The sequence below is a fragment of the Saccostrea echinata genome, unplaced genomic scaffold (genome assembly GCF_033153115.1).
Source record: "Saccostrea echinata isolate AGI-Se365-2 ecotype Australia unplaced genomic scaffold, CSIRO_AGI_Sech_v1 ptg000054l, whole genome shotgun sequence".
Lineage (NCBI taxonomy): Eukaryota > Metazoa > Mollusca > Bivalvia > Ostreida > Ostreidae > Saccostrea > Saccostrea echinata.
Window position 1 is genome coordinate 42,989,748 of NW_026889803.1, and position 25,487 is coordinate 43,015,234.

Consider the following 25,487-nt stretch of genomic DNA (forward strand, 5'->3'; position numbering starts at 1 on the left):
CTAGAGTCAATCGAACATTGGAGAAATCGTCACAAAACTACAATGTGTCGGTGTTAGTCCTATTTAATTTTATAATTCTTTCGCACTTGTTCGAGTGACTCGATTGACACTGCTTTATATGGTGGTAAATATATATACACTTAACAAAACTTCTAAGTTTTCACTCTTATAAATGTATTTATTCAAAAATTACATGATGGAATGGTATGATATTTTCAAATTATTAAACCAATGATTTTCCTTAAGGTTTTACCAAAGGTCAACATGCCTAAAATTTTATTTTTACAACAGCTCCAAAACTATGTGAGGTATAAAGTTAAAACTTTTACAGTTTATAAATATATCATTGATTAACAGATAGAAAGTATCACTTGATAACAAATACTTAAAGAAAGTATTTAACGAGAAAAATTCTTTTTAAAAAATGCATATATTTTTAAAAAAATACACCTAATTAATTCCGTACTTTTAGTGAAAGCCATCATTGCAGAAACAATATATGTTTATCAATGAAAGGCAAGTTGGACTTCGATAGCCTCTGGAAAGTTGTTTTCTTTGTTTATTTTGTCCAAATATTAAGATTTGAAACCGAAAGTACATTGCAAATGGCGGATTTTATAGGGTACTTGTCTTTATACATGTCATGCTTTCAATAATAGCCTTTCAGAGACCATTCACGTCCAACTTGCCCTTCATTGATAAACATATATTATTTCTTCAATGATCGTTTTCACTAAAAGTACAGAATTAAGCAGGTGCATTTTTTTAAAATATGCAAATTTTTTGAAATTGTTTTTTCTCAAAAAATATATTTTTTTTAAATATTTGTTTTTAAGTGATACTCTCTATCTGTTAATCAATGATATATTTATAAACTGTAAAAGTTTTAACTTTATACCTCACATAGTTTTGGAGCTGTTGTAAAAATAAATTTTTGAGCATGTTGACCTTTGGTAAAACCTTAACAATTGTGGAAAGAAAATCGAATATCACCGATGAAAATCAATGACCCATGACTAAGCTTAAAATCAATAAATCAGACTTTTGCGGCACATGTTTTGTGTAATCAGCTTCTTTTTGTGACCATTATTGATCTTTAATAACTGGTTTCATTAAAAAACACAAAACATGGGCAAAATGACTATTGAGGAAGAAGGGAGAGCCGTTGGAATATTGGTGTCTGGATCGTCCTTACGACAAGTAATACTCACTTTTATTTTAGTGTTTATTTGTCCTTGATATTACCTTTAAAAATTAACAACCAGTATAAAACGCCATTTAAACACATTTTTCTGTAGGTTACGCTTCATTTTCATCGACAACTTACAACAGTCTGAAAGATTAGAGGCTAAGGTTTCGCGTCACAAACTAGTTAAAAGATTGTTACATGGTCCTGAACCACTTTAGAAACAGTTTTAAATCAATAACCTCAATGACAAGAAAATGACAACAAAATGATGCTCATGGCATTCCAATGTCATCTCAAACAGTCTGAATCCTTCTTAAAGAGGGACGCTTAATTACGTGCCAGCCGCCCGAGGAGGGTTTTAGTGTTGACCAAAAGGCATCTGTGTGATGCCCTGGCCTGCCAAATCAACAGATCAAAATCCCATTGAACTCATTTGGTTATTTTAAAAGGAATGTCAAACCCCTTCCCCCTCCACGGAATTTCAACGATTTAGATAGATCCATACAGCAAGTTTGGCAGCAGATGGGTCAACCTTCTATTCAGAGGTACATTCTATCCATGAGGAAACGATGTCTTGCAGTAATTAGAGCGAGAGGTAGTCTTTCTTAATATTGATCATTTTATGTGAATTTTCATTTGAGGGTACATCATATCCTTAACACTTTGTTTTGAAGTCTGACGAGATACTTAAATGAAATTTACGCAAAATCAACTGAAATATACATCATTAACAATGAATTAAAGATAATACTTATAGTATGCATTTATCATTTATATCTAAAAAAATGTTGGGTCTACACTTGGAAGTTTAGTTCAGTGTATCCCCTCCTCCCTCCCCCCCAACTAATCAAAACGATGCTACGGGCCTGTTAAGTACATGTCTTCCCCTTCATATAAGAATTTATTTTACCAAATTAAGAATAAGTGCGCATCAGCTGTATGTACAGACAGACAGATATTGTAATCCTCTAATTCCTAGAGAAAATACATGTAGATTTTGTTTTTATTGTAAAATTAGTGCTGGAGATTTAAAAAAAAACATTTTTTTAAATTATTATTTTTTAATTATTTGTCCTTTGCATGAACGTGGTTAAAAAGTATTCTAAATTTTCAAATATTTAATTTTTAACAATGAGTAGCATAATTTTTCCTTTCCTCATTATTGATAAACAAAATGTTATACTTATCATAAGTATCTTTAAAAATAAGAGAGTTTTAGAAGTTTTACTTATTGAAAGTGTACAATGCATATACATGTATATGCTTAATTAGTTTATATATGATGATCAATAGTGTCAATTTCGCTGATTGTTTATTTATTTTGCTGAATTGTTATACATGTATCGGAAATGACACAAGCAAAATTCATTTCACGATATACAAATAAAATATGCACTTACTCTCTTTTGTTCGTTCATCCAAAGATGATTAAAGAACTGGCATATCAATTATTTGGGTTTTTACACAAAGAAGCACGTTATTCCTTTAATTTCCATGGACAAAGCATGTGATAATTTTGGAGAATGTCATATTGACGGTTCCATGCAATGGTTGACCAAAATTTTGTTTTCGGAATCGGTATCTTCTCTGAATTTCGTAGCCATTCATTCGGCCATACTGAGTGAAAAACACTTGCAGAAAACTTTTCCTTCTCCGTCTGCCCAGCTGGCAAAAAATTAGGGAGACATTCGTATCCAATAACCACTTAATGCAGATCTGTAGCTCGCTGGTCTGAAAAAATTGGGATGAACGACCTTAAAGCTACAGTGCCACTCATTGAAAAAAATAGTGTATATTGCGCACAAAAAATAGCGTTCTTTCTCATTTTATTTCTAATACATGTATTTTTTAAACTGTAGACTCAAAATATTACTAACCGTGTATTCCTAACATATTCTGTTACTATTTATACTGCCATTTTGGGTGGCAAGACAGTTCGACCCAACGTGCTAAATTCGTGCAGATTTCAACTAGAAGAGTAGTTGATAGAGGTCTAAAGAAAAAAAAGTCAACCATATTCTGCAGTTTTTTTCACTCTCCCTCTTATACATACATATTGTATAAATCCATTAGATTTCTTCTGTATATTTAGAACGTCATTAATTTGTTTGAATCGACTTGATTTCTAATTTAACATGTATGTAAATTTCAAATATCATTTTTAAGCAGCTTAAAACCTTGTTTTGTGACTATCTAATAAGGGTCTGTCATCTTAATCATAAATGATAAGGAAACGGATTGGTATAAGTTTTTAAACTTGTTTCCGAATCCTTTTTGATTTTCTGTACTACTTGCCTGTATATTCTGCTTGTCATTTTCAAATAAAATATGGTTTAAACTATGGAAATTTTTGAAATCGAGCTTTTGTACAGCTGAGGTAAGAATTTGGAGAAATGAATCCAGAACCGAGCTCAGCTTTTTGTGCGCAATAAATATACAGTTCTGCAGCTACACTTAATTAAACCCCCTTACATTCATTTAAAATTGAGGAGATTAATGACGCTTTAATACACCGATTTGTTCATGAAAAGATTGATACAACTGAATCATTAAATATGATCAGTTTAATGAAGCTTTAGTCGGTCATTTAATATTGATACAACTGAATCCTGCACCACGAAGTTACTTTATACTTTGAAATTTTTTCATAGTACATGTACTTATATAATTAATTTCTGCATGGCATTTGCTAAATTTGGTTATACAAACTTACCACAGTAATAAAAACTAATACAAGACACTCATCTAGCAAAAAGAGTGTTCAGCTTAGAAGCAACATTGATCTATGCATGTTTGGTCAGTGTAGCCTTTAAATATACACTTACTCAGAATGAAACATGCCATGCCAATGCTGTGATACCATAGATATTGAGTAAATTCTCCCCGACTTTATCTCAGAAAGCTAGAAATAATATCATGTCTTTAAGGTTCATCGACCCTCTAACAAGAGAGATAATCCTCACTAGGATAAATCACTATTATTCCTATTTTAAATTGTCAAGTAAAAAGGCCAATTTTGTCCAGTTTTGACCCACAAAGTATGCTGAAATCATGCACTTTAATGATAATTTTTTTTTTCCTGAAAAATCATAAGCATAACAGCAAAAATTTATACAAGTGAACAGAGGGCCTATGAACCTTAATATCTGATTTCAAGGCAATAATATTCAAAACTTCAGAAAAATTGTGTTCATATATCAACATTTTATTTCATGCTCTTTTTAAGCAGAATTTATAACAACTGAATTAAAACATATACTTCTCTACAAAGTACTTGCCATTGAACATACAAATATCTGAACTGATAAAAGAATAGTTGTCTTAAAATGATAATAGGACAGAAAAAGTTGTACAGAAGATAAACTCAATTTACAACTGAATGTCAATACAATGTAATTTATCATTTCAAGGCTATGTATTGATTTTTCTTCAAAATCAAGGAAGTTAATCTAACAGAATGGATGAATATGTGTACTTTGTACTATTCTGAGAGCAATATGTTATCAGTTGTATGCCACACAATTTTGAAATGACATTTCTTTTATTTATTTCTTTTTTACATTGATAAGAGAACAAACATAATCAAACAATGACATTTTGTAGCACTAGGTATACTTCAGTCTTAAAGATCACAGGTTCTTATAAGCTTCATATCTTTACACTGTCCATTTTGTAGATAAGTGTTGGAATTCACTTGATACATGTAAAATAAACTGTATTCTAACCAAATATAATTCCAACTGGGTCTTGATTTTTCACTGTTCAATGATGTACACATATCTATAACTTTTTAATAAATAAATACAACTTTTCCCTGACTTAACAAAGGCAATCAAATATAACAAAGCTCACCTCAATGTTATCTACAAAGACGACAAAGTCTGACACCGCATAAATGTTTTTGTAGTGTGCCTCCCTAGATGCGACATCCATGTAAGTTTGGTCCAAGTAGGGCTTACAGTTACTTTGGAATAGACTTGCTCCTTAAACTTTATAGTGGATGCTGATGCTGAAACTGACTCTAATGTCTGGAGTATAGAATAAGATAATCTTTGTCGAAGTGAGCTAAAAATATGATTTTCGGTAAGAATTTGCTCTTTTTTTCTAACATTTAATTTGACCTGACATAAAAAATTTGCTGTAAAATGCTATTTCATGTATTGTTTGATTCCATTTCACATGACATTCCACTGAAAAACAAATATTGCCCACTAAACAATTTCAAAACATGATTTCCTTTTTTACAATTATCTATGTAAAACATGTATTGCCTCTCTATACAGATTACATGTACAATGGTATGAAATATAAGGAAGTAGTGGCAACATTTCTTAAACTGAAATTTGAACAATACTTTGCATAATTCATAACTTTTGCATTGGAGTACATGAATTCAGAGGTTTGTAAGTGATAAGTACCTTCATTCTACACTAACTATAAAATACATTAAAACTGAACTCTATTTATATTCTCAAAGGGGAATAATCCTTAACAGATCAAGACATCAAAACATAAAAAATTGTGTACAATTTCCATCAACAAATACGTTAAACCTTGATACGACAGCTTAGTGTATCACTGGGCAAATAATGACTGAATTCAAACAAGGATACAATATGGAATCATTAACAATAGGCATGATCACAGTGTAGCATCTTGTTGTATGAACTTGTTCCCTTTCTCTTCACCATCATCAACAGAACTTACGTCCATCATCTTCATTTATACCAGCTTTCTTATACACACAGGTAAAGGTTGCACCATCTGACAAATATTATATATGTAAGTATTTTTAATATGATGATTTATTTCTAAGGAAGTATTGTGAACTACATGTACAGTATTTTACCATGTTTACGAGAAAAAAAAAGATATAACCAATATAACTCAAACTGCCCATTTGTTAAAAAAAAACCCTAAATTTTTCTATTTCCCCTCAACAATCAAATGGTACCCAACTCAAGCAATAGGCCCATGGGCCACATCACTCATCTAAGTCATTATGGCCCTGCTATTCTCCATCAGCAGATTTTTACCCTATCTTTTCCTATGTAAAACTTTGATCACATATCCCCCCCCCCCCCCCCCAAACACAAATTATAAATTGAACACAAATTTGAATCTACAATACCCGAAGATGCTTCCGTATAAACATGACTAACCATGACTTTGCTGTTCTTGCATAAAAGATTTTGCAAAACTATTTTCTATATATTCCTGTATAAAGTTTTGATCATCCATTGTGGCCAGACCCAAAGATGGGGGGGAATATGATTCCAAAGGGGATGGATGGGCATGATTTGTATAATTTGAAACTTGAATCTACTCTACCTGAGGATGCTTCCATAAAATTATGACTAATCATAGCTTTACTGTTCTTGAGGAGATAGTTTTGAAAGATTTTTCCTAGACATTCCTATGAAAATTTTTGATTGCCCACTGTGGCCCCACTCTACCCCCAGGGGTCATGGTTTGAACAAAATTGAATCTACACTATGCAATATTGCTTTTCCCTAAATTTCATCTTATCTGGTCCAGTGGTTCTTGAGAAGAAGATTTTTAAAAGCTTCCATAAATTTTCACTAATTGTTAATTTTCTCCCCTTGAAAGAAGGCTTGGCCCTTCATTTGAACAAATTTAAGTCCCCTTTAGCCAAGGATGCTTTGTGGCAAGTTTGGTTGAAATTAGACCAGTGGTTCTTGAGAAGATGTTAAAAATGTGAAAAAAAATTCCAAAAAGATGGACAAAATGTGATCAGCTAATTTGAGATTTCAGCTCAGATGAGCTAAAAATTTATCCAGTTTCTCTGAATAAAATAATTTTGAGTAAATGATATAGGGTATTGTCAATGTCCACTTATATTTTGTTGAAAATGAAATACATGTACGTTCCCTACCCATGGAAAAAAGAAGCAGGACTTTAATCTCCATGTCTACAATGTGATATGATATTCGGTGTATTTACTTTCAAAGCATTCATGAAAACAATTTTTACACTATGAACAGTCATGGTGCAAATCGTCATTCTACTGGGTATAGTTTTTAAAATAATGTTTCCAAAATCAATATAAAGGTCCAAATCACTGATAAATTTGGTGGCTTTTCAAATAAATTATATCAACCACATTTCACCTACCCTAACAGTCATAAACAGATATTCAAATGACTCAATTAACCAAAGTATTGAGCAATTACCATAGTGAGAAAAGATCTCCGGCTGAGGGGAGGGGTGCTAAACCCCCATCTATGTCTGGCAGTTTGGACAGATCTGGGAGATTCCGAATGTGAGACATCAACTCCTGTCTGACAGCACCCACTTTTTCCAGTCTCTGTTTTGATTCCTGATGCAGAAAAAAGATAAAAGTTATTACAAGAACATTGACTTATTTTTACTTTTATATGGATTGCTCCATGCTATTTGTCATAATTTTTTGCTATCATATCAATTACAGTAAGAGAAGTTGGGGAGATGTGAAGACATACACATGGTCCACCTTCAATTCTTCATTAAAACACTCTCATATCTCTGTAATTTTACTTAATTGAAAAATGACTAAAGTATCAGAAACTCAAGTAAAAAAAAAATTTCATGTTTTCAGTGTCTGAGCATAATTTGCTCTCAATTTAATTTAACAAGCACCTGAAATATTTCCTACCTGTAGTTTTTCCTCTCCTTTGACAACCTGATCTTTTTGGCTTGTAAGGAAATCTCTCAACATCTTCCCTACTTGTTTTCTCTCTTCCAGTTCTGCATTCAGGCGGAAGTTGTATTCTGATAACAAAATACAAGCATCTTCTACTTGTCGGAACAATTTCACAGCCGTTTCTTTATCTAAAGAAATAAAATACAAGTTCATATTTATTGTAAATATACATACATGTGTAAATTGTTTTCTTTCCAATGGAAGTCAAATATGAGCATTTTTGTAGCATATTTCATATCTTATATTAAACTCAGCAAATTATTCAATCTGTCACAGTAGTATTTCCAAATTACAGTGTATATGCAAATCTAGCTTTATTTACTGCCACATGACAACAATGAGGTCACTACAGACTTAATTGATGAGAGAAACTTACCAGTGATTTTGGACAGATGGTTTATGTCAGAAACATCTGGTGGCAGGGCTGCAATTTTCTCTCTGACTGCAGCATCACTAGATGCTGAATGTTCTAAATCGGCCAATCTCTTCACCAGTTCTTCTGCCTAAAAGTAAGACAATAAATATAAAATGTAACCTTATTCTATGACTGTTGGCATTCTCAATGCTTCACACTTTATCATACACATCTATTAGAACAAAAATTGTTACAAGTAGTCTAAATTTGTCTCATTCTTCTCCCCGATTCTTTAATGTTTCCTAATCAGAGTGTTTAAGAAATTTATAACAGTGAGCTTTGTTGCCTCGAACTTCAATATCTCAAATACAATGGATATATGTCAAAGTCAGATGCAAGTCCCAACTTTCTTTCCTTTATGTATTTTAATTAAACCTTGATATCTCTAATTTTGGGATAGCCTGAATTTTTTTCTTAGGTCCATCCAGTTCGAGATAATGAAGACTGACTGTATTTTGTGCAATTATGAGAAATTCAGAAGTTACTGAATTACCAATATAAATATATGCAAGATGTTCATTTATTTCCACCTTTATAGGAAGGATAAAAAAGTGTGTCATTTTGAAGTGATAAAATGTAAACAATGTATCATATTATTTAAAATGAGCTAAAATCCATACATCTGGGACCACAGGGTTTTCATCTTTAGGCATTGCCTCTATTTCTTCTCGCAGAGAGGGCATTTCATCCATCTTCTTCCTCTTTGCCGGGGGTGTGGTTTTTTCTGTATTTTGCACTACAAAACAGTTGCAACTTTTAAAGATTTGCTTCTTATATCCTTCACATAACTCTTATGATTTTTGTTTATATGGAGACTCAGGAGTTGATCCAGAGAGGTTCATGTATATTAAATGTATTTTACCTGTTTAAGTGGCAAATGACAAAAGCATTACTTGAGAAAAACTGTAAATATTGATAATTTCTCTTTAACAAGCTTTAGTAGTGGACTATTTTAAAGTTTAGGATAGAAATCTTACTTTAGCAGACAATTAGAAATAACAAAAATGAAGTTCTGAAACACTTGTTTTCACTTTTCCATTAATATTACAATGATAGTCTTTAAAAAGTTCTAAAAGAAAAAGTTTGAAAGATCTGTTAAGTAGTCAAAATAAAAAAAAACCAAAAAAAAAAACCAAAAACAAAATTCCCTCATGCATATTTAAAATACATATCAAAGAAGAATTTGAACAATGAAATTGTGTATAACCAGTGTTTGAAACTCACCGTAAAATTAGCTAGACATTTAGGCCAAATGCTAGTGAAAGTTTTCAGCCCTGCCAAAAATCTACTGGCCCCGAGAAAGTAATTTTTTTTTTATAAATTTGTTTTTAGTGATAATGTGAATGGGGCCAGATCACCGTAACTTCGATTCCAAATCTATAGGCTAAGGAATTCTACCACTTTACCTATTACACTTTGATACCCATACTATAAGTTGATCTGAGAAAGATTTATTAAATATATGAATTTTAATTTAAGGAAAATTTTAACACATCCATCCGGGCATCGGTACATGCAAATCTGTTCGTCCATGGCAAAATTTGTGCGTCTCGAGCGGTCGGGAGCACGGTTATTTCAAACACTAGTACAACCTTCAATAAGTAAACATCTTTTAATTTATCTCAATACATGTACCTTCATACAATGTAGCAATTTTAAAAACTTTATTACAAAATGCTTAATAGAGGATATTACCCATAGTATGAAATTTATAGGTGTTCTTGTAAAGTTTATTTCATAATAAGTAATTTGTATGGATGAACCACGTCAACATTCATATTCCTACAAGAAAAAAAATGCTCAGCCAAATTATCAGCACCTTTGAACCCCTTCTTCTTTAGCGTCACTACATATTCTTCCACCTTTTTCTTTCGTTGTGATTTCAAGTCAGAGTCAGAGACAGAAGTTGCTACAAAGACAAAACAAAAGCCCTCTATACCAAAAATTACCCACAATGCAATGGGTCAGTGTTGTTCAGATCATCACTGTCTTGTCAGTGATCAGCAGCTCCAATCAGATGCTCACAATTTGAAGATTGATAAAATAATTATTACTGCTATATGGTACCATGAGTATCATGACACAGGGACAAGACAGATGTCATCAATTTCAACAACAATGAAACAGAACAACTGAAAAATTCCTGTGAAAGAAACTTGTGATACAATAGAGATACTGGTAGACAAGGAAATATAAAATAAGCTGGATATGGGAGAGTAAAAATACCTTTTTGTTTCATACTATCAAATCAAATGCTTCCCATCTACATACACATCTGCTAGATAAAGAATATTCCATGAATGCTAGTTTAAGATGACATGCAATATGCTCCATGTCGTAATAAAAACATGCTTGTCTCCAGATGTACCCATGCGAGATCCAAAAGAAATAATCAATTCAGTAAAAGTTTTACTTGGGCAACTAATAATGACCCAGGAAATATCTGCATTCAGGAAAAGTCATTTACTGATTTAAAGTGAAATGTTATAATACCAATGTCTTGAAAGACAAGATTTATAATAAAAAAGAGCATGTTTTACCTCCAGGTTTAGACAGACGGATTTGATCAATAAAGTGTTTGCTGTACACGGCTCTTTCTTCCCAGATTCCAAGGATTCTGTCCACTGATTTTTTAATCTTATCATCTGCATCCCTGTGGTAAATGATAAGCATACCATGATCACTGCTAAATTTATCACTTATCACACATACTTACATGTATTTTCACATATTTCCAAAAACTGTCTTTGTAGGGGGTTCTTTCAATTAGATTCTATAGAACAGCTGATAGAAAGGAGTCTAAAAATATTAACATTCCACCCTACTCTCAATATTATTTACTGAAATGACTCTCACATGCAATCATATTGAATATCTCTTACTTAGTGGAAATTTTGTATGCCTCTGGTAAAACGGTGGCAAAGTCTCTTGTAAATTCTGGTCCTTTCTTTTTGCTGTTTTGTATGACATCATTAGCCAGGTACATAAAGGTTAATCTTTGACTGGGACGCACTGAAATAATCCAAGTACAACCAGTTATCTAATACATAACATGTATCATATTTATACCTTTAGGCTTTTTTGACATGTTTGAACACAGAGCTTTGTGCCATGTGTATCGAACTTCCTCAATTCACCTGTCAACTTTCTTTAAAACTATTAAACTTTCTGATTGTTTGGAACATGTTAAAATTTTTATGCATACTCATTAAAATAAATATACATACCAATTACCTCATGAGAATTACCAGTAATACATGTATCTACTACTCATACTAATTAAGTCTGTTTCAAATAATTTTGCTCATCACAGCTTCCAGAGTTCAAAAACTTAAAATCAAAATTCAGACACCCCATTCTATTCCACAAATTTCATAGATTAAACAGCACCTTTCTTTCAAATAAGGGGAAAATGTTGTCTTTGTGAAAAACGTTTATGTCAGCATTCCATATGTTGTAAACAACACGAATATTGTTGACAAACAAATCTTACCTTTTTGCATTTCCCTTAGCCATACTTGAACGATTGTTTTTGAATGTTTTCGATGATGAATCAACCATAATGACAATGTTTGAATACTTTGCTGTGTATTATTCAGCTCTCCTAGTTTTTTAACAAAGTTGTTATCCGAAAAAGAGGACATTTTTCCTCTGGACACCTGCTTCGCAAGAACCAAAACAAAAGTTGTCGTCCCTGGCGGAAGTGAGGCTGATTTTCATTGCATCTGATTGGGGGGGGGGGGGGGCTAAGTTCATTGTGATGGTAAATATTGATCTTGTTAAATCAAAGTCTTTAATATAAAATATAAAAAAGATATGAAAGTCTTTTATTTCCTGTAAATCGCTATTTTGAAACCATTAATTTTTCATTCATAATTTTGTTTCAGTAAACCTGGACCCCCCTTCAAAATTTTGGTTTCAACCTCTAAATTGTACCGGAAGTTGCATGAACAGTGCATTTGGTCTGAACAGTTAGAGAGAAAATGCCGTATGCTAACCAACCAACAGTTCAAATCACACAACTGTCAGAGGAAAACATAAAGTATATTCTTGAGGATACAGATCTGAGGTATACAACTGGATAAAGTGGATGAGGCTAATTTGTTTACCCATTCAGAGATTCTCAAATGAATTACCACCCTCATGATATAGTTTAGTAATAAATATTAGAAACCTATTTACTGGTTGTAAGGACAATAACAAGTTACTGTCCCCCTCGACAGCAAATATTTCCTGAGGCGCAGCTAGCTGAGGGGAATATAGTTGCTGTTGAGGGGGACAAACTTCGTAATTGCCATTATCCATCATATTTTCATATAGAAAAAAATACACAAAGGTATAATGAATATAAACTATAACATAAATTATGTCTTACTTTTGTATTTCTGTTCTTACCCTACTTACATAAAGCATTTACGTATTGGGTTATCAAATTTTTTAAAAAAATATATAATTAAAACTGATTAGAAACTGCTCTGCATAATTTGAATTGCAACGTACAGTATAAGTTTCATGATTACACAAAGTAAACCTGAAGTTTGATGAATAACTAAATTCTGCATGAATTTTAATAAATATTGCTTCTTTCAGTGTTGCAAATGCTATTAGAAGAGTTTGTATTGCTGAAGTGCCAACCATTGGTGAGTTTCTTATCACTGAATATTTAAATCATACATGTGATATGTACCAGTGGTACACAAAATGTCACACATATTTGACCCCATTCACGGGTGCACGGAGGTACACCAAAATTCACGGGAAATGAAAATTTGTATTTTGTAATGTTTGACAGAACAGCCACCAGAAATCTCGATCAATGCATGACTTACTGTGCTTGGTTAATGTAAACAAAACATCTTGAACGAAGGTGTGAAACATTCCCGTGATAATTACAACGTAATTAAGAGATATCAAAGCTTTTTGTTAGGCTGAATATTTTTTAATAGGACCCATATTAAGGATTTTTTCAACTCTAATTTGTTAAAATTTGTCGGTAGAAAATTCAAATTAAAGACATTTCAAAGAGAAAAAGGCACTCACAAGAATCAGAGTAACTTTGTGACAGCATTACGAAATTTAGTCCATTATTTGCTTAGGCATAAGTATTGTCCATTCAAACACAGATTAAGAGAAATGCTTTTAGTATCATTTAAAAAATGCAGATGAATGGAGACGACCAGACTCTTGCATTATTACCAAGTTCAGCATTTACCATAGGGATTGTTGAAATTCCAAAATCTTCAAGAATTTCTTGAAATGAGTAATTACATATATAACACTGCATGCAGTGGTGCATCTGTACGTTGATTTGAATTTATTGATAAAAAATGAACATCTTACATTGATTTTTTGTCGATATTTTGTACAGTTTTTTGATTAGCAATGTACTGTACAGTATTTTCACCCAAATTCCAGTATTTTGAAGACTATTTGGGTCTAGAAATTATCACACATATGTTAAATGAATGCTAGTAGAAGGTACACTCCAGTTGTATGATGTATCAAACATTCAGCTTTATTTAAACATTGATTTCTTATTTTTGGATGGTCATATAACAGCTAGAACCTGGTCGTGCTGTCAAATTGAATACCATGCTTAAGTGCAGTATGATAATTTGTCGGCATGGGCAGGTGCTGTTAAATGACCAATGACATCAAAAAGAAAAAAAATTAATTTTTTATATTTACATTTTATAATTTTCTATCTTCATAAATGTTAATTTCATTCATTATTATTATAAATTTGGCCCCTTTCAGAACTGGTGTGGCTGTTATACGTACATGTAAGAGCTGTTTTGACGTGGAAAGTTAAATAACACAAATGAATATTGCAAGGGAAAAAGACAAATTAATTGTAAAAGTAGAACTGTTATATTTTTACAACAATTTAATTGGGCAAATGTTTTTAATTAAATTGAGCCAAAACAATAAACATATTGATGTTCGTAGTGTATTAAAAGTGTATGTAGTTCCTATTGTGTATTCTATAAAGCAGTAACAAGGTTTCGTGTGTGCTATAGGGGGTTGAATTACCAATGGATTTTATAATGAAAATAGGCCTATACAGTATTCTGCAAGACTGTGTAGGCCCATTACTGAATGTAAATATTTATTAATGTTTTTACAATCTTTTGCAGCCATTGACTGGGTACAGATTGAGTCTAATTCTACAGTCCTGTTTGATGAGTTTATTGCTCACAGGATCGGCTTAATTCCATTGACCAGTGATGAAGTGGTGGACCGTATGCAATACTCGAGGGTTTGTTCAATGATTCACATTTTCATGCCTCATGTTTTTGGTGATCATGAAAAGGATGTTACTGTGACAAAAATAGTTGAAAAATACCTGTACAGTTGAACTTCGGTATCTCAAACATGGATGTCTCGAATACCATGGATATGTCTAAGTGATTGGGATGTCCTAACCACATATTTCTTAACGAGGTTGGATCCTGATATTTAAAGTCTTAAACTTTTTTTGTCAAGTATATTTTAAGTTTCTACACACATAGCTTAATTAAAAATCAAAACAAAAAATGGGGGTCAATATGCTTCTTTTGGCGCTACAGAACACTAAATATGACCTTTTTGCACTGAAATTTGTGTCTTAATCAAAAATCACATCTTCGACGTTTTCCCTCCAATGTTTTTATCCCAATAAATCATGGGACAAAATAAACTATTAGTCTATTTTAAAGAAGACACTTTAAAATTGTGACTAACAAAAAGTTTCAAAGTGCTTCGCATAATCAATTATTTGACCTTTCTGCACTCAACAAATGTGATTTTTCTGACATTAAAAATTTAATAAGCAATAAAATTATTTTAAAGTCTTAAACTTTTGCTGAATTTAGGCAGGTTGATCAAATTTATCTTATATATTCAGAAAAGAAAAACAAAAGTGGGGGTCTATGATATAATTTTTTAGATATTAATAAAAAAAGTGCTAATTTTATGTTTAAATTGGCTAAATTTTTTCCTGGACTTTCAGAATATATTTACTATATTTGTCACAATATAACAAAAGAATTCATAAGAAATAATTTAATAGATATTTCAGAACCAGCATAAAACATTTCACTGCAAAACACAGCCCAGTGTGCAACCAGCATGGAAAAATAGGAATCTAAACTTAACAGTACTGAATATATTTCAAAAGGGAATAATTTATCAATTTCTCCTAAAAAACCTTCCGCCACAAAATATAGTTCATGGCTTAATCGTTTTTGAATGGAATTTAATCGCGGTTTTTTCCTTGGATATAGTTTAATTTGCATTGTAGAATCCAGATTTAATGTTTGAACTTAAAAATGATGCAGAATTTTATAAATAAAGATCCAGAGCAAAATCTGCTCAAAAGCTCAGGATCGAACCTCCTTAAGTATTTAACCATCGATATCTCCAACCCTCGGATACTTGAATTTTTTTTTTGGTCTCATCGAGTTCGAGATGATGAGGTTTGACTGTATATGGTTTAGGGGTGGGACGATACACAGATCTTACGATACGATACGTATCTCGGTACACATAACACGATACGATACGTATCTCGATATTATGATAAATCATAAAACTATATAAAAAAAACTTTTTTTTAATTTCATTTTTGTCTTGATATTAAATCTACAAATTATTCTATATCAATTCATATGTGCTTTGAAATTAATACTTGAAGTTCATCAATTTCATTGACTTAAAATTTACAAAAACATTGTTACATCTACATATTGCCAAATATCTATAAACAAGTTGTTTACAAATGGTTGTGTAGTTCATCAAAAACACTGTCTAAAAATTCATTTAAAAAACATCACATGTACATTAATATTAATTGCTGAAAGTCTGTAACCAAGTTGAGTTTAAAAAAAAAATCCACAATTTGTTTCAGAATTTCAAATTCTTGAAATTAGAGAATCCATACATTGTTATGAGCTGTTATAGTACCAGATGGACCAATATCAACTGTTGTGGAAACGACACGTTCTGTATATATGTAACACACTTTCCAAACTGAACTTTTCTTGTCCCATCTTCCGAGGATGCTTAAAAGTGAAAATGATTTACCCCTTATCTACACATTATTAGTTCTAAAGCGTGTTTTCAATATCAATATCATGTCTTCACTTCAAACAAGCCGCCATTTTCCAAGGACAACTACTTTCATTTTCAATTTTTTGATAGGTCGTTCGTGTATCGTTTCGTACCGATATTTTAAGACCTGTATCGTAAACCGTATCTTAGAAGAAAATATCGGTATGTATCGTTGTATCGGTATATCGTCCCACCCCTAATATGGTTGTATAAAAAATATTTTGTTAGGCTAGTAAAACATATACACTGGTGAAACTTGTGATAAATATTGTGTGAAAGGAATCAAGTAACATTATAATGAGATACATAGTTTAAATACTGGCAATGAGAATGGCAAGTGTATAAAATTATCCAGTCAAAATTTTAGGATGTACTGCACAAGGTCGCCCCCAAATATTAGTTCAGTAATGAGAACGATTCCTGAAAAAAATTTTAACAATGTTGTTCAATGGGCAATTGAATCTTATTATTGTCCCCTGCTTTCACAAAAGTGGGGGAACATTAAATCTCATTCGTGTGTCAGTCTCTCACAAAAACTTTAACCTTGGTCGTGACTTTTGAATGAGAAAAGGTACGGTTTTTATATTTCACTTGCACATTACCTGTGACAAGACCTTTCCAAATTCACTATGATTTTTGACCCCATGACCTTGACCTTGAAGTTTGACATACTTTTGAAAAATTTTAACATTTGTGATAACTCTTTGAATGAGAAAATACAGGTCATTCGTATTTAACATGTGTATTACCTGTTACAAGACCTTTCCAAATGTAGAGTAATCATGCTTTTTACCTTGTGACCTTGAGTTTACCCTACAGTACTTTTAAAAATTTTAACATTGGTACTGGTAATAACTTGAATGGAAGAAAATAGGGCTTTCGTTTTTAATTTTAGATATAGGTATATAACCTGTGATAGCACCTTTCAAAAGAATTATCATTTTTGACTTCATGACCTTGACCTAGAAGTTTGACCTACTTATCTAAAATTTCAACTTTGGCAATAACTTTTGCTCCAGAAGAGACTTTTTTCCACATGTACATTACTTGTGGCCTTTCAGATTTTATTATTATATTTGACCATTTGTCCTTGATCTTGAAGTTTGATGCAGTTTTAAGAAACTTTCATCTTGGCCATGAATTTTATTAATTAAAAAATTTATATCTTTTTTGTGTGATGGACAGACAAGACAGGACAAACAGGGAAGACAGTTATAATATGCCCTAATTAATTGCATCCTAACCACTAACACACCAAAAGCAAGGGACTACAATTCTTTGAATTTGCTTGTTTATTAAAATATGTATAGTGTATTTGATTAGATCAGATTAGCATTGACATATAAAAAGTATTTCAAGTCCCATTTTAATCATATTCAAGTCTTTTGGTTTTAGGCCTTTTAAAAGTACTGAAATTGATCTTATTATAATTTTTAGCTCACCTGAGCTGAAAGCTCAAGTGAGCTTTTCTGATCACATTTTGTCCGGCGTCCGTCTGTCTGTCCGTCTGTCTGTCCGTCTGTCTGTAAACTTTTCACATTTTCGACTTCTTCTCAAGAACCACTGGGCCAATTTCAACCAAACTTGCCACAAAGTATCCTTGGGTAAAGGGGATTCAAGTTTGTTCAAATGAAGGGCCACGCCCTATTTCAAGGGGAGATAATTAGGAATTACTGAAAAATAATGGCATCATTTAAAAATCTTCTTCTCAAGAACCATAGGGCCAGGAAAGATGAAACTCATGTGGAAGCATCCTTAGGTAGTGTACATTCAAGTTTGTTCAAATCATGACCCCCGGGGGTAGGGCGGGGCTGCAATGGAGGATCAAAGTTTTACATAGAAATATATAGGAAAAATCTTTAAAAATCTTCTTCTCAAGAACAGCAAAGCCCTAATTGGTCATATTTATATGGAAGCATCCTCAGGTAGTGTAGATTCAAGTTTGTTCAAATCATGACCCCCGGGGGTAGGGTGGGGCCACAATGGAGGATCAAAGTTTTACATAGAAATATATAGGAAAAATCTTTAAAAATCTTCTTCTCAAGAACAGCAAAGCCATGATGAGTCATATTTATATGGAAGCAATCTCAGGTAGTGTAGATTCAAATTTGTTCAAACCATGGCCCCCGGGGGTAGGGCGGGGCTGCAATGGAGGATCAAAGTTTTACATAGAAATATATAGGAAAAATCTTTAAAAATCTTCTTCTCAAGAACAGCAAAGCCATGATGAGTCATATTTATATGGAAGCATCCTGAGGTAGTGTAGATTCAAGTTTGTTCAAATCATGACCCTGGAGGGTAGAGCAGGGCCGCAATGGAGGATCAAAGTTTTACATAGAAATATATAGGAAAAATCTTTAAAAATCTTCTTCTCAAGAACAGCAAAGCCATGATGAGTCATATTTATATGGAAGCATCCTGAGGTAGTGTAGATTCAAGTTTGTTCAAATCATGACCCCCGGGGGTAGGGCGGGGCCACAATGGAGGGTCAAAGTTTTACATAGAAATATAAAGGAAAATATCTTCTTCTGAAGAACTGCAAACCATGATTAGTCACTTTGATATGGAAGCATCCTGAGGTAGTGTAGATTCAATTTTGTTCAAATGATGACCCCCAGGGGTAGGGTGGGGCCCAATGGGGGAAGGAAAGTTTTACATAAGAACATATAGAAAAAATATTTCTTCTCAAGAACAGAAAAGCTATGTTTAGTCATATTGATATGGAAGCATCCTCAGGTAGTGTAGATTCAAGTTTGTTCAAACCATGACCCCCGGGGGTAGGGCGGAGCCACAATGGAGGATCAAAGTTTTACATAGAAATATAAAGGAAAATATCTTCTTCTGCAGAACAGAAAAGCTATGTTTAGTCATATTGATATGGAAGCATCCTCAGGTAGTGTAGATTCAATTTTGTTCAAATGATGACCCCCAGGGGTAGGATGGGGCCCAATGGGGGATGGAAAGTTTTACATAAGAACATATTGTAAAAATATTTCTTCTCAAGAACAGAAAAGCTATGTTTAGTCATATTGATATGGAAGCATCCTCATGTAGTGTAGATTCAAGTTTGTTCAAATGATGACCCCTGGGATAGGGAGGAGCCACAATGAGGGATCAAATTTTTACAAAGGAATATATGGGAATTTTTTTTAAAAAATCTTCTCAAGTACAACAAAGCCATTTGTTATATTGACATGGAAGCATCATCAGGTAGTTTAAAATTCAAGCCCCCCCCCCTCCCCCGGTCTTTTCAATACTGAACTGATTGTGCTTTTGCTTAGCCAATGTGCTCAGGTGAGTGATGTGGCCCATGGGCCTCTTGTTTAAGACATTATATTAAATTTTTTTATGTGGTTGATAGTGTAGAAAAGGATTTACATGCATGACTCATTGTCATCGGTATTTATTCTTATTTGCCGTGTTTTTTGTACTTTTGAAAATTGTTCTGCAAAAAAGAATTATATCTTGCTTATGATATCAAGTACTGGATTATTGCATAATGATTTTACATTATCATGAATTTAAAAAAAAAAAAATTAGAACATCTTTAACATGTATACCATTACAATTCAGGATCATACATACAATAAATAAACTTCATATTTCCAGGACTGTACATGTGAAGAGTTTTGTCCAGAATGTTCTGTAGAGTTTACATTGGACGTGAAATGTACAGAGGATCAGACCAAACATGTGACCAGTGCTGACCTTATGTCATCCAACCCAAAAGTTGTGCCTGTATGTATTCACTGCTAATCATGTACATGTATATGATTGATAAATGTCAATTTCAGTCAAGGCAATTATCTTTATTGCATATTTATTTCAAAACAGTTACATTACAATGAAATACATGTACATTACTTAAAATGCAGAATGATGCTTTTCATTGTCATGCAGGTGCATGTAGTTAAAATGTTTATTACACTTAAATTGATGCCAATTAATGAAAAGAATTAAATATACATATGGATAAATCAATGATACATGGCTAAAATGTTCAAATCCAAAAAAAGTATTAAAAAGTGCTTTTTTTTCTCCAATGTAAAATAAATAAATAAAAGATTAAAAAAAAAAAACTAAAAAAAAAACAAACAAAAAACTAGATACTAAAAGGGCAATAGGATTGGCACAATAAAATCAGTTATTACAATTTTAAAAAAATCTGTAAGCTTTTAGAGATATTGAAGGACAACCTGCTTGATATCCTGAAGACTATAGCGGTCAGCAGGGTTAGTGAAGAGACAATGTTTTACTAAATTGGTCAATGATTCACTGGCAGTTGTAGGAATTTGTGGTATATTTCCCTGCATAATGTCCATGTATGCTGAAAATGGGTTCATCCCACTTCTGTCATAGAAAGCTGGTTCTAAAGCAAGCATTTCATACACCAGGCAGCCTATGTTCCAGGAATGAGCTTTATCATCAGGTGTCTGGCGACTTAGTACTTCAGGTGCCTCATACACAGGGGCATTCATTCGGGCCTCCATGACTGTGACAGTTTCAGTTTCATCATCAGGTGGCAAGTCTATTGAAATTTGACCATTTTTGTGGTATCTAATGTTATGAGATGATATTTTGCTGATAGGGGTGATATGGCAATAATTGAGAGTATCTATTATACACTTTAGGGTATGCCATATGGTTCTGTGATCTAATGTGGTTCCAGATTCTTTGGCTTTATCTATTTTCTCTGCTAATGATTCGGAAGGCAGTAGGATACAACAAAAGAAATCACCTTCTTCAAATAATCCTATCAGATCAGGGAAAGTGAATTCAGTAACTGAAAGCATGAAATGATTCAGATAGTAAATATGTCAAACAAATGCGGTTGAAAAATTATTTAAATCATACTGTTATCAAGAGCATTGCCATTGAACATGCATATTATGACAAAGGTATAACAGTTTTTAAAACTAATACTAGTAGAAAATAAATGACTTTATTAAATTTTCAATCTTTTCAGCTGTTATTTTTTTTTAAATCATTACATTTTGGCATGACTCTTAAGATGACATCCTCATTATTGAGACAACAGGTTGCTGGGTAACACTGATGGACATGGTCCTCTGGGCTTATACGTTCTACATCAATGATGAAGTCCTTCTTACTCAGGGTGCCAATGCTAAGCTGTATTGAGCTAGGTAGTGGGAGGTGATGAATCTATAAACAGAGAGTTTGGACACAAGTCGTGGTTGACATAATAATTTAAGTGTAATGGATATGTTTCTTGACATCTGAATTGTTCATTATTGGATGCACATATATATTTGTATTGCCCCAGTCTTTGCACATGTAAAAATGTATGGTTATATCAGTCCTAACTTTGCATCGATGCCTCTGTAAATTCCCACTCATCATTTTCAAATTAAAAAGAATATATGTGCCACTTTTTAAATACATGTACTGTGTATCACTTTAACCTTTAGCGAAGGTAGAGAAAAGGTCTTTTTACTTTACTTCTGAGGAGAAAAAAAAACAATTTAAAAGTCTGACTTGAATGAGTTTAATTAAAACAAATCATTTTTACCAACAAAAAAAAACAACTTCTAAGCAGCGTGGGCAGTTAAATGAGGCAAAAACAATAAGCTAGACTGTTATAACCACAAATGAATATTATTTTATGCAACAAATACATCTATATAAATTTGAAAGCAGTAATAGAGTAAACATACCTGGTGTATCCGTTTAAGTGTTAGAGTCTGTATGATGACCTTTCTGCAGAGACTTTGTAAGGTGGATGGGTCCCTTGGCTCTTCTTGCTCATAGACAGTTTTGGAAATGGGATCATATAATCTTAACATAATTGTCTAACCCATTGCTGTCACAACCAATAAATAGCCTAGAAATTTGAAAACACTTCTTACACAATGCAATGAATGAATGCCTAATTTTGTACTAATGAAAAATTCAGTGGTAGAATTTTGTGTATATCTTTAAGGTCAATCAAAGTGTGTCATACATGTATTATATGTCATTGAAAATTTTGAAATAAGGCACAAACTGATTACAACTTATTGAAAAAAAAAATTTTCTTGAACAGGTAACATCCAGAAATAAAGAAGAAACAAGTGAATATGAAGACACAGATGGTAATTTTGTTGCTCCTCTATGTTGTTTGTTTTGTCTTCATGGGTCCTTATTTGGTGATAAATTCATATTCCATCTTATTTTAGATTATTTTAAATTCTTTGAATTGTATTTTAAGCAATAGCATTTAGGAATGTCTAGTTTTATTCTTATTTTTTTAAATAAGAGGAAAAATATGTAGGATCTATTTTCATTATATCTTTCTGTAGGAAATATCCCTTACATGAAACAGGGAACAGATAAACTGTGATTTTTGTATTTTTGCCAGATATTTTGATTGTTAAACTTCGAAAAGGTCAGGAACTAAAGGTGCGAGCTTTTGCCAGGAAGGGGTTCGCAAAAGAGCATGCCAAGTGGAACCCCACATGTGGTGTTGCTTTTGAGTATGACCCAGACAATGCCTTAAGACACACTCTTTATCCCAAACCAGAAGAATGGTGAGTCATTTCTTGATTTTAATGTTACTTTAATTCCTCGAGCCATTTCTATCTGTGCCTGTCTGTAATAACTGCCATTTGTTACTGAAATATCCCCAGACCAGCCAAAAACAATCATTTAGTTTGTAATGAGCAATAAATGAGTCCTCTTAACAAAGGTTTTAAATTAATTAACCCTGACTTAGGATGTGTAGAGTTCAGACTTGAGGGAAAGGGCTTGGGGTTAAAGATGCTTATACATGTACATGCTTTTTAGAAAATAGCTCCCTTCCAGAATTTTAACATTTTACCCCTGGGTTAGGACCAAAAACAGGGATGGATTGTATTGAAAATGTATCATATCTTTGTATTTCCATCAAACAAACTGTTTATATAAGTATAATATGGCACCAAATTTGTGAAGTTCAGGGCCCTTAGGCCAATTTTAAAAAAATTAATTTGTTTGATGAAATCTGACCAACCCATTAAAATTTCCCCTACCTGATAATTATTTTTTTTTCAGAACTGCCAATTTAATGATTGTTTTTGTTTGCAGTGAAATATAGATTGCCCATATCATTTTGAAAGTTAAGGTTTTATCATTTCTCTAAGACACATTTGATTGAGCCTTTTTTAGCAATAAATATTAAATCTCTCTAGCTGTACTGTGTATATTGAAAACATACTGGTAAATAAATTTCTAAATCTTATATTTTTATTATGATTATTAATGTGTAAGATAATTTCCACAAAAAATATGTTACCTACCTTCCCAACTTGAAAAATGTAGGTCAGAGTAAATCAATAAATAAATTTTTAATAAGGATGGTTATGTCCACAAGGGACATTTACTGTTTTATATCTATTGTTGTGCCTTATCTATGGAAACATTCTCTTAAAATGCCTCTGAAAATCCAGCAAACATATTGTTGCATGATTCAGGACCAAGGACCTGTACATTTGTTTAAATGTGCACCTCAATGAATTTTGTTGTACATGTACCATGAATTATTATAATTACAGTATTTAATATTTTTTAATTTTAATTTGTGATTATGTATTTAATATCTTTTAATTTTAATATCTTTTAATTTTAATTTGTGATTATGTATTTAATATCTTTTACTTTTAATTTGTGATTATGAAAAAATTGCTCATCTGATTACAGGCCAAAAAGTGAATATTCAGAGCTAGATGAAGACACACGTTAGTATTTCTTTTTAGCTAACCTGAGCTAAAGCTCAGATGAGCTTTTCTGATCATATTCTGTCTGTCATCTGTCTGTCCATCTGTCTGTCCGTCTGACTGTAAACTTTTAGTATTTTCAACTTCTCCACCACCACTGGAACAATTTCAACTAAACTTACCACAAAGGATTCGTGGGTGAAGAGGATTCAAATTTGTTCAATTGAAGGGTCACACCTCTTTTCAAGGGGAAATAATTAAGAATTGGTGAAAATTCAATGGCATCTTTTAAAAATCTTCCTCTCAAGAACCCTTGGGCCAAAAAAGTTGAAATTTATGTGAAACTTTCGTTACATAGTGTAGACTCAAGTTTGTTCAAATCATGACCCCAAGGGGTAGGGTAATGCTGGGCAACAATATGGGATAAAAGTTATGCATAGGAATATATAGGAAATATCTTTTTAAAAAAATCATCTTCTGATGACCATCAAAACCATGCTAAGTCATATTAATACAGAACAATCCTCATGTAATGTAGATTCAAGTTTGTTCAAATCATGACCTCCAGGGTTAGAATTGGGCCACAGCAGCAGATCAAGTTATACATTGGATTATGTAGGAAAAATCTTTAAAAATCTTCTTCTCAAGAAAAGTAAAGTCAGAATTAGTCATATTTAAGAAGGAAGCAAGTTTCTTCATATCCTCATTCCCCTGGAGGGACCTCTTATATTTTTAAACTTTTCAGTACTGAACTAATATTTGCTTTTATCTAAACAAAGGGCCTATGGGGCTCTTGCTCATTTTGTTATTTGAGATTTTGATTATTTGAGAGAGTGCAATTGCACCACACAGAAGTTTAAATAATTAAAAAAGATTCTTTCAACTTTGACTGACAAGTGTACAATTCCGTTACAGATGAAGCCCCATTCGATGGACTTGGACAGCCAAACAAATACTACATCAATGTAGAATCATGTGGATCTCTGAAGCCAGAAAATATCATGTTCTCAGCATTAGCTGTTCTCAAAAAGAAACTCAGTGACTTACAAACTCAGCTCAGTCATGAAATCCAGCAAGATGTGTTGGCCATTTGATTTTTTTTTTTTAAACTTCTTTATACATTCATGTGACGAAAACTTTTTTTTTCATTTAACACTTCATTTCATCGGAAGTTTCATTTTCATTAAAGCAGCTTTTTTCTGTGACATGACGTTATTTTATGTCTTTCATCAACATTTCCGATGTAATTTTTTTTTTTAAAAGAAGATGGGCGAACAAGCTGGGAAAATACCTATGGTTCAACAAATAAGAAAGTGAATTTTAATTATAGCACAATTTTCTTTATTATTTTAGTTAACATGAATATAAACTTCCTGTAAAATCTCCAAAATTTGCAAC

At 32.5% G+C, this 25,487-nt stretch overlaps 3 protein-coding genes across 4 annotated transcripts; 1 reads left to right on the forward strand and 2 right to left on the reverse strand.

The window, feature by feature from the left end:
* Positions 1 to 4,373: 4,373 nt before the first annotated feature.
* On the reverse strand, positions 4,374 to 11,997 carry LOC133205616 (regulation of nuclear pre-mRNA domain-containing protein 1B-like). Of its 2 annotated transcripts, XM_061341456.1 has the most exons (9): positions 11,801 to 11,997; positions 11,190 to 11,319; positions 10,848 to 10,960; positions 10,127 to 10,216; positions 8,928 to 9,043; positions 8,269 to 8,395; positions 7,845 to 8,020; positions 7,384 to 7,529; positions 4,374 to 5,953 (listed from the first exon to the last, which is right to left on the reverse strand). In XM_061341456.1, coding segments are annotated over exons 1-9 (1,050 nt in total). In that variant the 5' UTR covers positions 11,952 to 11,997; the 3' UTR covers positions 4,374 to 5,952. The 2 variants fall into 2 exon arrangements, with proteins under 2 accessions (XP_061197440.1, XP_061197441.1); XM_061341457.1 differs by lacking the exon at positions 10,127 to 10,216.
* Positions 11,998 to 12,246: 249 nt separating this feature from the next.
* LOC133172552 (DNA-directed RNA polymerase II subunit RPB3-like) lies at positions 12,247 to 25,294 on the forward strand. Its single transcript, XM_061307466.1, has 8 exons — positions 12,247 to 12,376; positions 12,898 to 12,947; positions 14,445 to 14,566; positions 20,008 to 20,136; positions 22,442 to 22,490; positions 22,757 to 22,925; positions 24,073 to 24,110; positions 25,005 to 25,294. Exons 1-8 carry the CDS (start codon positions 12,291 to 12,293, stop codon positions 25,181 to 25,183), a joined length of 822 nt encoding a protein of 273 aa, XP_061163450.1. The 5' UTR covers positions 12,247 to 12,290; the 3' UTR covers positions 25,184 to 25,294.
* LOC133205994 (serine/threonine-protein kinase Nek6-like) lies at positions 20,202 to 22,234 on the reverse strand. The gene is made up of 3 exons (XM_061341898.1): positions 22,074 to 22,234; positions 21,390 to 21,561; positions 20,202 to 21,181 (listed from the first exon to the last, which is right to left on the reverse strand). Exons 1-3 carry the CDS (start codon positions 22,200 to 22,202, stop codon positions 20,574 to 20,576), a joined length of 909 nt encoding a protein of 302 aa, XP_061197882.1. The 5' UTR covers positions 22,203 to 22,234; the 3' UTR covers positions 20,202 to 20,573.
* Positions 25,295 to 25,487: the final 193 nt, after the last annotated feature.

Excerpts from the sequence above, each read along its gene's own strand:
- LOC133205616 (XM_061341456.1), bottom strand. The coding sequence starts at position 11,951 with ATGTCCTCTTTTTCGGATAACAACTTTGTTAAAAAACTAGGAGAGCTG. Across the intron at positions 10,961-11,189 it reads GCATACAAAATTTCCACTAA|GGATGCAGATGATAAGATTA; the intron begins GTAAGAGATATT and ends CATTTACCACAG. Across the intron at positions 8,021-8,268 it reads CCATCTGTCCAAAATCACTG|ATAAAGAAACGGCTGTGAAA; the intron begins GTAAGTTTCTCT and ends TTATTTCTTTAG.
- LOC133172552 (XM_061307466.1), top strand. The coding sequence starts at position 12,291 with ATGCCGTATGCTAACCAACCAACAGTTCAAATCACACAACTGTCAGAG. Across the intron at positions 20,137-22,441 it reads CCAACCCAAAAGTTGTGCCT|GTAACATCCAGAAATAAAGA; the intron begins GTATGTATTCAC and ends TTTCTTGAACAG. Across the intron at positions 24,111-25,004 it reads AGAGCTAGATGAAGACACAC|ATGAAGCCCCATTCGATGGA; the intron begins GTTAGTATTTCT and ends ATTCCGTTACAG.
- LOC133205994 (XM_061341898.1), bottom strand. The coding sequence starts at position 22,202 with ATGTTAAGATTATATGATCCCATTTCCAAAACTGTCTATGAGCAAGAA. Across the intron at positions 21,562-22,073 it reads CACTTAAACGGATACACCAG|ATTCATCACCTCCCACTACC; the intron begins GTATGTTTACTC and ends CTCTGTTTATAG. Across the intron at positions 21,182-21,389 it reads CTTAAGAGTCATGCCAAAAT|TTACTGAATTCACTTTCCCT; the intron begins GTAATGATTTAA and ends TCATGCTTTCAG.